This window comes from Ammodytes marinus (assembly GCF_949987685.1).
Source record: "Ammodytes marinus genome assembly, chromosome: 19".
NCBI classification, from domain to species: domain Eukaryota; kingdom Metazoa; phylum Chordata; class Actinopteri; order Uranoscopiformes; family Ammodytidae; genus Ammodytes; species Ammodytes marinus.
In genome coordinates, this window is record NC_137223.1 from 17,453,787 (window position 1) to 17,468,153 (window position 14,367).

The window sequence follows — 14,367 nt, forward strand, 5'->3', positions numbered from 1 at the left end:
TAGGCCTATTGTTTGCTTAGGCCATCTTTCGTATTGTTTGTAAAGTATTATTTGTATTAATTAATACATTTACTTTGTATAAAAACTCCCTCCAATACCAGAGCAACAACAAGTAGGCCTATTACTTCCAGAGGCTGAGAAGCAGGCTACTTCCAATGACTGGAAAACTGATCTCCATATGTTAAGTTGGTGGACTGCCTTTTTTCAACATGTGAAAGTTGGTTGAAACTATCATTTACATGTAAACATGTGCACTGTTCACACTCTAATATCAGTTGTTGGTTAGTAGGGGTGGGAATCTCTTGGCACCTCACGATTCGATTCCGATGTCAACGATTCGATTCAAAATCGATTCTCAATGCATCTTGATGCAATTTTTTTTTTACATACATACCTATGTGTGATTTTCAAAAATAGTAATAGTAATAGTAATTTATATACACATCTGAGTTTGCTCCTCAGAGTTTGATAATCACTTCCTACTTTTGTGATGATCATTAAATACAATCAACAGATGAATTACCTTCTCTAATATTGTATTAGAGAAGCTTTTCTTGTCACAAATATGACTTTCTATGACCAGTGCAATAATCAATGCAGCTTTCAACACAATATGGGAGTTTGTAAAAACTAAACCGATTCAGTTTAATTTTCTTTCTACTCTTGTGAATCATGTTTCTATAGGATTTATATTCTATTATTTTCTATATCATTTCAACACATTGTGCAAAAAGTATGGCTTGGAATTCAGCTCTCATACAAAAACGTAAACAGACACAAAGCCAGTGCAGGTCATATGGGTTTGCTGCTCTCAGCCCTTTTGTCGCCACTTTTAACAACTCGCACTTGTGTGGTGTGCATGCGCAGTGGCGCAGGAAATACTAATATTAAATACTAGTATCGATTATTAACTTTTATGAATCGATTCGGAATCGTTCGAGGGAGAATCGCGATTAATCGGAAATTCCAACCCCTATTGGTTAGACAATCCCACACTGACTGAAATAGCCTACCAAACCAAATATCATAACCCTTTACATTACTTATGTATTGGGCTACTAATAATTGGTGGTGTCACATCAAAAACAATAGGCTATGTTTTGATAAGTAGGCTAGTAGGCCTATGAGCATCAAATAAAACTAGAACTGCGAGCAGTTGTGAACGGGGGCCAAGCCTCCCACGCGACTCGGGATCGGGCGTCGTCGTCCGCGGCGCCGGCCCCTCGCTTCACGGAATCCGGGGATGTAAAGTTTTTGAATGTGGGATGTTTGGTTTGGGAGTTATAGACCAAAACGCAAAGAAAACGCAGAGAAAGATGCTCAAGGGTGTTTTTGGCGCCCCCTTTTGGAGCACTTTAAGGAAAAAGTAGAAACAACCTGAGAACTATAGGATAAACACATTTGTGAAGTTTGGTGTTAATAGGATGAATCGTTTTGGATTTAGGAGCAGTTTGGTACAAGGTAGCTAATGTGCAAATCTTTAAAGCGCTACCGTTTGGTCTTCTGATGGTCGTAGAAAAATTCTTTATACAACTTTTGCTCGTGGGAGTCGGTAGAGCATAATGCTTTTGGTTTCGTCCAAATCGGGCAAAAACTGTAGGAGGAGTGTGTTTTGGTGACTGACACAGTTTTTGCGATGTAGGGAAAAAAAATCCCATAGGCAAATGGGCGTGGCCTATCTGAAAAGATGCAGCTGACTTGTGGGCATCTGTGGATATAAAGTTTTTGACTGTGGGATGTTCGGTGTGGAAGTTATAGCCCCAAACGAGTTTTCTTTGCTTTTTGTGGTTTTGGCGCCCCCTATGGATGACATTCACAAAACAACGTTAGATAGAAAGATGCAGCTTAATGTACCAAACAAGTAGATGTCAAGTTTTTGAATGTGCGATGTTCGGTTGGGGAGTTATAGCAAAATCCAATTGTCAACCTCTCCATTGTAAAGACACTTTTTTGAATTTCCCGCCAAAACACTTAGGAAATGGCGAAAACAGGCAAAAAAATTGAAAAACTCTTTTTTTTAATAAGTCCCGCCCAGAAAGGAATTTCTTGCCCATATTTTTGCCATAGACTCAGGTATGCCCCATGATAGTCTCCCTTGAGTTTCAAGAAAATCCCTCTTTTTTTTTTTTTTTACGGATTTTCGCAAATCTTTAAAGCGCTACCGTTTGGTCTTCCGATGGTCGTAGAAGAATTATTTGACCAACTTTTGCTCGTGGGAGTTGGTAGAGCATAATGTTTTTGGTTTCGTATAAATCGGGCAAAAACTGTAGGAGGAGTATGTTTTGGTGACTGACACAGTTTTTGCGATATAGCGAAAAATCTATATATACGCAAATGGGCGTGGCCTATCTCAAAAGATGCATCTAACTTGTGTGCATCAGTGGATATAAAGTTTTTGACTGTCGGACTTTCGGTGCGGAAGTTATAGCCCAAAACGCCTTTTCCTTTGTTGTAGCGCCACCTAGTGGCCGGGATGTCTGAATTTTTTCCTCTGCGTACGTACCATGGACCTGGATAAGCCATGCAAGTGGCATGTCCCAACCCTTTACGGTTTGGGCTGCAGCACCACTTTTACGCATGGAAGAATAAGAATAAAGAACTAGAACTGCAAGCAGTTGTGAACGGGGGCCAAGCCTCCCACGCGACTCGGGATCGGGCGTCGTCGTCCGCGGCGCCGGCCCCTCGCTTCACGGAATCCGGGGATGTAAAGTTTTTGAATGTGGGATGTTCGGTGTGGGAGTTATAGCCCGAAACGCGTTTTCTTTGCTTTTTGTGGTTTTGGCGCCCCCTATGGATGACATTCGCAAAACTACGTTAGATAGAAAGATGCAGCTCAATGTACCAAACAAGTGGATGTCAAGTTTTTGAATGTGCGATGTTCGGTTGGAGAGTTATAGCAAAATCAAATTGTCATCCTCTCCATTGTAAAGACACTTTTTTGAATTTTCCCATTTTCCCGCCTAAAGACTTAGAAAATGGCGAAAACAGGCCAAAAAATTGAAAAACTCTTTTTTTTAATAAGTCCGGCCCACATAGAAATTTCTAGCCCATATTTTTTCCATAGGCTCAGGTATGCCCCATGATAGTTTCCCTTCAGTTTCAAGAAAATCCCCTTTTTTTTTTTTTTTAAGGAATTTTCGCGAATCTTTCAAGCGCTACTGTTTGGTCTTCCGATGGTCGTAGAAAAACTATTTGACCCACTTTTGCTCGTGGGAGTCAGGAGAGCGTAATGCTTTTGGTTTCGTCCAAATCGGGCGAAAACTGTAGGAGGAGTATGTTTTGGTGACTGACACAGTTTTTGCGACGTAGAAAAAGATCTATCCTATCGCAAATGGGCGTGGCCTATCTCAAAAGATGCAGCTGACTTGTGGGCATCTGTGGATATAAAGTTTTTGACTGTCGGACTTTCGGTGCGGAAGTTATAGCCCAAAACGCCTTTTCCTTTGTTGTAGCGCCACCTAGTGGCCGGGATGTTTGAATTTTTTTGTCTGCGTACGGGGTACGGACTTGGATGAGCCCTGCAAGTGGCATGTCCCAACCCTTTACGGTTTGGGCTGCAGCACCACTTTTATGTGGAGAAGAATAATAAGAATAAGAATAAGAATAATCCCTACAAGATCAATAGGGTTCCCTGCCCCGCAGGGCTTGGGAACCGCGTTGCTCTGCAAAACGCGGTCCCAGCCCTACTCGGGCTTGGCCCCCTAATAAAGAATAAAGAATAATCCCAGCAAAAACAATAGGGTTCCCTGCCCCGCAGGGCTTGGGAACCGCGTTGCTCTGCAAAACGCGGTCCCAGCCCTTCTCGGGCTTGGCCCCCTAATTACAATTTAAAAAAGCATAACTGGCATTTGGGTTAGGCTAATGTAAAATGTATGCAACACTGTAAGCACCTTGAAACGCAAAATGATAAATTAGCTCTGGCTAGCCATCTAAAAATATATATATTTTGTAATACTAAATAATTTTTTCAGGTTACATTAGTTTGTAGCCTAGTTATTTAGCCATGCTGTTATTAAATCACCACGCTGTTACAGAGTAGTATTAGCATGAGCAATGTACGTAGGCCTATGTGGGGTTGGGCATGTTTATGCTATTTCTTCTGTTTATGCTAGAAAGAATTTCGGTAGGACTTCTCTCTATCATATCCTGTAGTCAGTTGAATATATTCAATTCCCCTAAAACTTACTAGCCCTTGAACATTTTGGTTAAATTAATGACATTTAAACGTGTGTGCAGACTGTATTACGAAAAAACATTTATAGTAATAGCCCCCTCTATGAAGTAGCTAACTACCGTAACCTACCTGCCCACTTCCTCTAACGGTTCCACCTCCTCGCTACCTGTCTGCGCTGGGCGTGTTTTATTCCCGAGGGAGCCTCATTCCTGGGTCAGTCCACTTCACACAAATAAAATCTAGGAATAACTCACCGACAGAACACTTTGTATCAAGGTAAGAATGGCTTCAGACTTCCTCCACGTTACCGTTAGTTTAAAGGGCTATATCAGTCAGTGGGGTTTGAATAAAGCAGAGTCTTCATGTCCCCCTGACAAAGACAATCACATCATATGATTGGGGATGGTCCCGTTTGAACTTGTTGACTGGGGAAGGCCTACACGGAAGCAAGTTAATGGTTAATTTGTATAACTTGGTTGCACTATTATTGCTTCAATAATGTTAGATTGGCACTGCCTTGCCTACTCTGTGAATACTAAAACCTAAGAGCACTGTTGTTTGTGGTCCTAAAGAAAGGCCTGATAGGCTACTTTGTAGTTATTTTCACAGGGTTGATTCACTGTCATCATTTCAGTGATTTTAATTCAGACCCTTTGCATCAGCACTAAGGCTTTTTACAATAATAACAGATCGTTTTTGACATTGTCACCTGTAATAATTGCATGTGTGCCACTGTATCGTAGCCTTACAATGTGAAAGCTTTTCAAAACAATTCATATTTTGTTTGAAACACATTTTTTTCTTCAGTTGTTTGCATTTAGACAATCCTTTGATTACATCATTACCTTCCATCACTTTATTTGGGGCTCTCTTTTTTTGATGGTGTAGTGTAACATTCATCACCCTCCAACACATCTCAACAAGCCTTCCCTCAGCAGACGTGCAAGCTCCAACTCAAAATTGTAACTGTACCCTACAGTTGCATAGGGAGGGAGCAGCACAAAGAAGGCAGAGTGCATTCATTAAAAACCTAGCCTCAGAGTAACACCGTTTTTACAATGTTATACACCTTCACTGGGCTACCCATGCGGGGCAAATTAAAACAGGTATTTTCTTTCAAAAGACCAGATCTATACTACTGTGTTTGTGCATATGAGTGTGCATCTCTTTGTTCACCACATTTTAAATGTGTAAAGGAGGGAGATTGGGCCAGTATGTGTTTTTTTTTACCTGGTCTCTCCTGCACCAGATTCGTGTCCCTGCTCGTCACACATTCCACAGCTGTACCCTCCCCATACCTCCTCCTCTTTTCCCCTTTCTTACCTGCCTTGTTTCTTCCATCCATTCAAGCTTCCTTATAATTAAAAAAAAATCAATAACAATCCACCATGTCTTTGCATTTCTGTGCACGGCTGTACAGCGGTGTTGTATGTCTGCCGTGCTGTGTTTACGATAATGCGTTTGTTTGCCATCTCATGTCTCTTTTTTGCTGGCAGCCTGGCACCAGCAAAAAAGCCTGGTGACAGATGCACCATCAGTGCATCTGTCAGTCTGTGTGTTTGCTTAGATCTTATTCAGAAATGTGCTGCCTAAACGGAGTACTTCAGGGGCTGGCTGCAGTATGGTTGCAGAGAGATAATGCAGAAAAAGCACGAGGGGAGGGAGGGGGGAGGGTGGGGGGATTTTCTTGGAACAGAAAACACCTAGAAATCTGTGTTTGTTAACTTCTGGCCAAATTAATTTGGATGGTCCCACACAGGATGTTGAGAAACACTTCAAATCCGCTGACTCATGTTTTCATCCCAGATGTTTCCTAAGCTCCAAAACAAGACAGAGCAAGGAAAGAATCAACATATTCCAGAGGAATTCCCCCACTCTGTAATTGATTAGAGATAGTGCTTAGTTGGCTTAGTAGCATCCTGTCTAGAATGCATGCACTGTCTCACCTCTGTTTTTTGTTTTGTTTTTTTATGAAATAGGGCCATGATAACACCCGCAGAGTATGGAGAAACATCGTGGGAGCTGTCGGTGCAGGTGGATCAAAAACATGGAGACGAGTCCATGAAATTTAGGCTGAGGGTGAAGGGAGACTTGCACATTGGAGGCCTCATGCTTAAGCTGGTGGAGAAGATCAGTAAGTGTCTAGTGATTTTATTGTATTTACACTGTGTAGCATCTCATCTAAGTACACTTTCTAACAAGGCACTTCTCTGGGGGTGCTGCATAGTGGAAGACCCTGTACTGTGACCTCTGTGAAGGAATTTGCCTGTGTAACAAGAGAGAAAAAGTTAGAAAATACAAATTTTAATCGCCTCTCCACTTTTGGAAATTTTATTTTTTACATCTCATTTGGTTTGTTTACCTGGTAAATATAAGTTCCATTTGACACAGTTTTAAGCACACTGTCTCAACCTTTCCTCAAGCTGCCACAACAGGTCTCTTAGGCAGGCCACACCCGTGTTTGCCCTGCATTTTTCTACACCACGGAGCCATTGTTTTGACACAATGCAATGACTCGAGTAGCCCCGGGGGCCAAAGTTCAGCCAGGATCTGATCCAATATCTCTTTACAGTTGACTATGAATAAGTAAGGAGATAATAAACTGTTAAGGCAGCTTTACTAAGGTGGCAGCAAACAACATAATAGATGACTTAGTAGTTTGTCATCAAGAGACGGATTCCAGCCCAGCACCGTAACATGATGTCAGGTGGCCTCATTAAACCACACTTTAAATCACTCTCAGCCTCCTACGTGCAGGAAGTGTTTGGGTTGGTAGCAGATGCAGTGGTTGTTGAACTATTTTAGCCACAAAGCCAAAGCTCCACCTCAAGACAAATGTGTGCAAAAACGTTGGTTGCCAGCTTCAAACTTTGAGATATATGGTAATAATAAAGGTAGTAATGATATGTTTTAATCATCTGTGTGTCTGCAGAGGCTCCTCAGGATTGGTCAGACCATGCCTTGTGGTGGGAACAGAGGAAATGCTGGCTGCTCAAGACCCACTGGACCTTGGACAAGATTGGGATTCAGGTAATATGCCAAAGTGATTTAATCTCTTTTTAAAATTGTGCTGATCTGTAATGGGTTATAATTTCACAATTGTAACTATAAAGACCATTTTAAAAGTCCCTAGAAATGTATTTCAACAAAAGGTCAAAAACTATTTGAAGGACAATGGCACAGAGAAATACTGCAGTAAAAATAGACATTCCAGCCATGGGTGTATGATTCAAATACAGTCTGTACAGCCAATCATTGTTCAAGCCCAAATAACCTCAGAAATGTAATGAAGATTCTACTCAGAACAAAGTAACCAAAGTGTCGGGGGGAAAAATACAGGAAAACGTATACAATATGAGTTAAATGCAGATTAATGTTTCAGAGTTCCTCCTTAAAAAGAGATTTACTAACTGTTGTTGTCCATTGGCTGCATTCATTGCATGGATGACCATCCCTTTATACTACATACTGTATGTAGGCTTCTTTGTGTACATACAGCAAACATAAATGGAGACAGCGGGAAGTTGTTGAAAACTCCAAATAGGCACGAAGGGAAAGTTGTATGGATTTTGCTTGTGGTGTTCATATGATTAAAATATATATATATATATATTTCTTTTACACAGGCTGATGCTGACCTGCGCTATACACCCCAGCACAAACCCCTGTTGATTCAGCTCCCCAATATGAAAACCGTCAAAATGACCGTCAGCTTCTCCAGTGTGGCCTTCAAGGCAGTGGCGGAGATCTGTCGAGTACTCAGTGAGTTTCTCCTTTCTGACTGCAGGCTCCCTTTGCCCCTTGCTGCTTTTGTCATGATCGAGTGCACCGCTTATAGACAGAAACATTGGTGACTCACCTTGCTTCAATATTCTGCCCGATCCCCTCCCACTACTGTCCCCTGTTTGGCTATCCCCTCAGACATCAGGAGATCAGAGGAGCTGTCGCTGCTGAAGCCACCGGATGATCCCTCTAAGAAGAAGAAGAAGAAAGACAAGAATTCAGCACAAGAGGAAATCTGGGACATCGATTTAATTAGTGGGGGACCAGGAGGCACAGGTAGCCTGAAACAACTAGGCAAAAAAAAGTTTCACAGCACAGAGGGACCTGATCTCGTTTCAGAGGCGGTCTGCAACTTCTCTGTAAAGATTCCGGTTCATACTTGTCCAATCGCAGTTAATAATTCACTTTTATTTGTATTTAGATCACAGACGACTCACACATTTTTGAGGGAAAGTTTTAAGCATCCTTATGTCCGCTGAAATTTGACTAGACACAGTATTCTCCAGTGACATCTGAAAGAATTGTTCAGTATACTGTCATGTTGCTCAGGGTTTCCCCAACGTGAAATCCACACCAGCCTGAAAAATCCCTTTAATGGGGACCTTTGATCTTATCCGCCTTTTATGTCACTCCAATTATTACCTATTGGAGTTTCGTCAGGGTTATCTTCTCACCTTTCTGTCAAACTTTCATTCTAACTGACGATTTTTACTGTCACACGTCCTATACTATCTGACAACGAGTCAATTTCAACTTTTAGTGCAGTTCTTTTTGCTTATTTCTTTTAAATACACTATTGCTAGCATTCATGTATTGGAAAATCTGGTTTTAATCATTTATCTACCATTCTCCCTAATTGAGGCCCCATGCACAGTAAGACCATGACAGCCACCTATGACCCAGAAAACGGGATGCCGATGTCTGCCACGAGCCTTTGGTTTGGAGAAATGCCTCTGGCCGATAGCCAGCCCAACCTGCCGCCTGCAGAGCTGGCCAAGATGTACCAGCAGCTCTCACTAGTGGACAAAGCAGTCAACAATGCAGGGTAGATGAAAATATATCAACATTTTAAATATTTTGCTGAAACCTTTTAGCGATGTGGTGGATTTGGAATTAGCAGTGTTATAACATTTGGATGATATTCCTACCCCACAGCTCATGTAACTGGTTGTCGCTATGATTGACAGGTGGTTGGACTCGTCCCGTTCTCTTATGGAGCAAGACATTCAAGATGAAGAAAAGCTACTGCTGCGCTTCAAGTACAATGTCTTCTTTGACCTCAATCCTAAAGTAAGAGAGCATGAAAAGTGAGAGAAAACCTTGAGGGGGAGGAAGAAAAAATCTTTGACCCTCTGAAATAACATCAGGGCAGGTGAACTAAATGTGTGCTCATGCTTTTGTGTTTTTCTTTAGTATGACGCTGTCAGAATAACCCAGCTGTATGAACAAGCTCGCTGGTCCATCCTGCTGGAGGAGATAGACTGCACAGAGGAGGAAATGCTGATGTTTGCTTCATTACAGGTGAACAATATGCCATCTGTTTTTGTGAAAGTTACACATGTTCAGTATGTGTAACAGTAGGCAGTTTGAATATCAAAAGTGGACATATCACTCAAGATCGGGAATGGCACTCGTGGAAATATTGTACGTAAAAAAAGGATTTGACATTTGAAGTTTACATCCTGTGTACGGCGATGTTAGGATTGAATTGCCATTGTTAAGTTAGAGAATATAATTTCAAATATAAATAGGTAATAATTGTAAGAACCCTTTTATTCTTGTTGAATATAACTAAGAGCTCAGCACTTTGCAGAAGGCAGGATCCTTCAAAAGTTTAATTTACTGAAGAACTTCCTGCGAACCAATTATCCACTGTATCACCCTGTCATAACTCAGCTAGGTCAATTACAAATTAAATTGACTAGAACTGGGAGAAGTGCTTAAACTTATTTGATATTCTCTAAAATGCAAAACTATTAAAAAACAAATACAGTATATTACTCAGACTTTCAAGGATATTGAACTTTGAAATAAAAAGCAATATATTTAGCACTTGAAAGCACCATTTAAAAAGAAATTAAACTAGCGTAACGGCACTTGTGTTAAATGATCAAGATCCTGAGTTAACTGTCCTACAATCATGAGCCATAGTTCTACCAAAAGGACACAGTAATGTGGCCTAAATCAGTTTTAAGTAAGGTTTATGTGTGTCTTGGAGCTCCATGCTGGGGGAGTGTTTCATGCAAGGGGGACATGTCAGGACATGAAGAAAATCCCACTGGAGAGGGAAGACGAAATGTAGAGATTCAAAGGAAGACAGGAACAAGAAGAGAGGTGGAGCAGCAGGAAAGAACCATATCTCCTCATCAGACACATTTTCTGTGTGGATTTTATGTTTTTAAATGTGAGCCCACCACTTAATCGTTCGGCTGTTATTGTGTAACTGTCTCTAGACGGTGATTCAGAAATCACACTGAATCAAAAAGGTGATCAGTGTTGCACTCACCCACATGTTGGTGTGACGCTCAAACCCCCCTCTGACTCAAGCCTGCCTTGCATAACCTCATTAGTCATGTCGGAGAATGTTATAACAACTTGTTCTCAAGTAAATATTTGGTTATTGCTATTAGGGAACATTTATTTATGGTTTTCTACTTTTAGAGTAAAAGGGTAATTTAATTATTATTTTTTTTCCCAGTATCACATTTGTAAACTGACCATGTCAAGTGAAACACTGGACCACTCCAACGAGCCTGAAATAGATGAAGTAGAAGCCGCCCTGTCCAACTTGGAGGTGACGCTCGAAGGCAGACTCACGGACAGAATTCTGGTAAACATATTTTTCTTTTTCGACGGCACGTCTACACTGGAGTGGATATTTGAAGGTGTTCAGGTCTGTCATGGCGGAACAGCTGTTTTTTAAGCAGGAGTGATGGTAGGCCCCTGATGATTGCATGTCTTAACACGGTGATGTCAGGGGAAAACACAGGGGACCTGACAGTTGTTTTATCCCGCCCCCCAGGAAGACATTACAGATATTCCAGAGCTGGCAGATACTCTCCGCCTGTTTAGGTAAAGCCACCTTTATTCAACCTGTATTTCTATACTGTGAAGATGCTTATTATGCATAAGATGATTATTAATAACTGATGTAATATCTCTAATAACTGTCACTGAAATTGATAGTTTTCTGCCCTCACTGCACTAAAAACAGCCTTATTTAATGGCTTGCAAGATCAATTTGGAGAAGCCATAAGGAGATTTTATTGGACCAGAGTAAAAATGTGTTATTGTGTATTCATGTCTCTGATTGGTATTGTAATCTTCAAATGGCCTATAGGTCTTCTGATATCTGATTAAAGGAAACAACCTTCTGTTGAGCTGCTCTGAATAAGTAGCCTATTTTTTTCCCACTGCTGTTTTGTTTACATTCCTCTACTCAGATAAGGATATGTTATTATAAAAAGCTTTTTTTTAACTGTCTTAAATCAGGCCCAAAAGACTAACGCTGCGGCCATACAAAGAGTACTGGTTTGTTTTCAAGGACACCACCATCTCCTACTTTAAGAACAAGGAGGCTTCATTCGGAGAACCCGTTGAGCAGTTTCAGCTTCGAGGTCAGTGAAAAAAACTTTGTGATGTGTTTTGTACTGTTGAGTTTAACTATCAATTTAGGCATTCACATGATGTGTAGATACGTTATTCTCATTGTTTAATGATACATATGGTATGCAGATATCCATGTGCATACAGTATAAGAAAGTAGTATATAATACACATCAATATTTTTTGTATTTTCCTTTAAGTAACCACAGTAAATGCAGTTGTATTCTTTGATAAAATGAATAGTTCTATTGTGTCTTGCTTGTCTTCTGTGGTTAAATTGACTGCCTTGGCTTCCTCTTCATTTGCAGGTTGTGAGGTGGTCCCTGATGTCAACGTGACGGATAAAAAGTTTGGCATCAAGCTCCTCCTCCCTGTTGCCGACGGGATGAATGAGGTGTACATCCGATGTGACAATGTAAGGCATGGCTTTTTTTGCCCGACATGCCTATGAGCATTTTCCTAAGATAACCTGCCCTTCCAGCCTCTTTCTAAAAATCGCTGTAAAGCATGGATATAAATGAGATTTTGTCTCGTCATTTCTGCCCGCCGCAGGAGTCGCAGTACGCCAAGTGGAAAGCTGCATGTATCCTAGCCTCCAAGGGCAAGACGATGGCCTACAGCTCCTACAAGTCTGAAGTCAAGAACATCCTATCATTCCTGAAAATGAAGAGCCTGGCGCCACCTCCTGGTCAGGCGTCTCCTGACCTCGACTCTATGGAGATGAATGCCGAGTGCTTTTATTCCCCGCGCTACTGCAAGAAGTACAAGAACAGACAGGTATGTTCAAGGGCTGTGTGCAATACAATTGAATTTGTCAACAGCCATTTCCAATCTCTGTCATCACCAAATGGGCTGTGATTGTTTCAAGCTAACAGCACGTATCCTGGAGGCTCATCAGAACATTGCACGGCTGTCCCTAATGGATGCCAAGATGCGCTTTATCCAGGCCTGGCAGTCGCTTCCAGAGTTCGGTATCAACTACTACATCGTTAGGTAAAGCGCATATATTTAGATATAATGCACATACAGCTGCTGCTATATTTGAACATGTAAATATAAATTTTCAGATTGAAATTTTTAGCAGTTGTCCCGTTCTTTGTGTCTCAGATTCAGAGGCAGTAAGAAGGATGAGATTCTGGGGATCTCATACAACCGTCTGATTCGAATTGACATGTCCACCGGTCTGCCAGTCACCACATGGAGGTTCGCCAACATGAGGCAGTGGAACGTCAACTGGGAGATAAGACAGGTGAGGGACTAATGTGTTGTAATTTCACCTTTCATTGTCGTTCAGTGACACACTTGTTTGGGGATATTTCCATGATTAATCCTTTGCATGTGATTCCAGGTGACCATAGAGTTCGACCAGAATGTGGTCATAGCCTTCTGCTGCGTCAGCTGTGACTGCAAGGTGGTCCACGAGTTCATCGGAGGTTACATCTTCCTTTCCACGCGCTCCAAAGACCAGAACGAGACGCTAGATGAAGACCTGTTCCATAAACTTACTGGAGGCCAATCCTGAGCAAAGATATAAGAAGGCTTGTGCCTCTGAGAGAATATCTGCTGTTTATTTACAGACACGTTACAATGTGAAAGGATAGGAATAATCTACTGCAACAGGGGTAACTGTGAACACTGAGTAAATCACTGCCAATGAAAATGTGTTTCTCTATCACAGTCAGAGCAAGTCCACATTTTCACTTACGGACAATAGCATCAGGTTGTTCTTTTGTCATTACATATCTTACTGTAAAACAGGTATAACAATGTACCCTGCACTAGGAAAATAATGATGTTGATGTAAATATGAGGTCTTTCTGTCAAAACTCAGATCAACTGACATTTGGAAGAATGAGTTTTTTTTTTATGGTAAAGAGATTCCCTTGTTTCAGACAGAACAAAATGTTTGTAGAAACCATTAAAGAGATTTGTTTTTGTATTTCCCAAATTGTTTTGCATTTGTTCAATCGCTAAAACACCAAATTGAAAATTAAATTCATCTTAGTTCATAGACTGCAATGAGTTTTATCGCTTACAGGGACAACAATGGAATTTCACAAATGTTATATTTTCCATGGTAGACAGACACACAATCTTTTTTCCTGTTCATGTTAATGTGACGAGGAAAAGTTAATTTTGTAACAGCCACTGTATGGAATGCAGCCCTATCCACACTGTTAACTTGCCAGATGGCCTACAAAAACATATGCTTTGCAAAGATTTTTGGAGATGTCTTGGGTTCAAAGATGACTTCAGAAACTATGTGACTTACAACCTGCTGTCAGAATCACTGAAAGCTTCAGAACGTTTTCTTTTTACATTATAATATTATTTCAAACTCATTACAAATTCCACTGTTCTGAACAGCAGTCAGCAAGTTTGAAATCTTTATGATAAAACTTAATGCAGCAGCTAAATACTAATGCAGCAACTTAAATTATTAGAACTTTATTAGAAGTAACGTAGTTGGAAGGATGTCACGATTACTTACTGTGTGTTTGTAGTTGAGTTATTTGAAAATTACTTAAGACTTGCTTGTGCTTTAAGATTTCTCATGTCCCATGTCAAACTCTTGTTTAATTTTTTTTTCAGCAGTGTAGGAGGCTCTCTTTCGCTTTTCCAACCCACCACACTGCTACACTTGTGGTGGAGTTGGCACACTTTTTAAAAGGCATTTATAAAGCCTGTGGCCCCAAAGTGGGAAATGAAAGGCAGGACACACATCTGTCATGTTCCTGCTCTATAAATTGTTAACTGTATTGAAATGCAGTCCAGCAGTATCAGCTCTTATGTTGATAAGTAGG

General features: G+C 40.9%; 1 protein-coding gene across 1 annotated transcript; it reads left to right on the forward strand.

Moving 5' to 3' along the window:
- The first annotated feature begins 4,382 nt into the window (after window positions 1-4,382).
- Window positions 4,383-13,502, forward strand: fermt1 (FERM domain containing kindlin 1). The gene is made up of 16 exons (XM_080047629.1): window positions 4,383-4,450; window positions 6,154-6,308; window positions 7,107-7,204; window positions 7,801-7,936; window positions 8,096-8,233; window positions 8,819-9,002; window positions 9,145-9,247; window positions 9,371-9,478; window positions 10,656-10,787; window positions 10,980-11,029; window positions 11,450-11,574; window positions 11,872-11,978; window positions 12,116-12,340; window positions 12,432-12,556; window positions 12,671-12,812; window positions 12,912-13,502. Exons 2-16 carry the CDS (start codon window positions 6,158-6,160, stop codon window positions 13,083-13,085), a joined length of 1,998 nt encoding a protein of 665 aa, XP_079903755.1. The 5' UTR covers window positions 4,383-4,450; window positions 6,154-6,157; the 3' UTR covers window positions 13,086-13,502.
- The last annotated feature ends 865 nt before the right edge of the window (window positions 13,503-14,367 follow it).

Coding starts and splice junctions, on each gene's coding strand:
- fermt1 (XM_080047629.1), top strand. CDS start 6,158: ATGATAACACCCGCAGAGTATGGAGAAACATCGTGGGAGCTGTCGGTG. Junction 8,234..8,818: donor TGGGGGACCAGGAGGCACAG/GTAGCCTGAAAC, acceptor TCCCTAATTGAG/GCCCCATGCACAGTAAGACC. Junction 9,248..9,370: donor TCTTTGACCTCAATCCTAAA/GTAAGAGAGCAT, acceptor GTTTTTCTTTAG/TATGACGCTGTCAGAATAAC.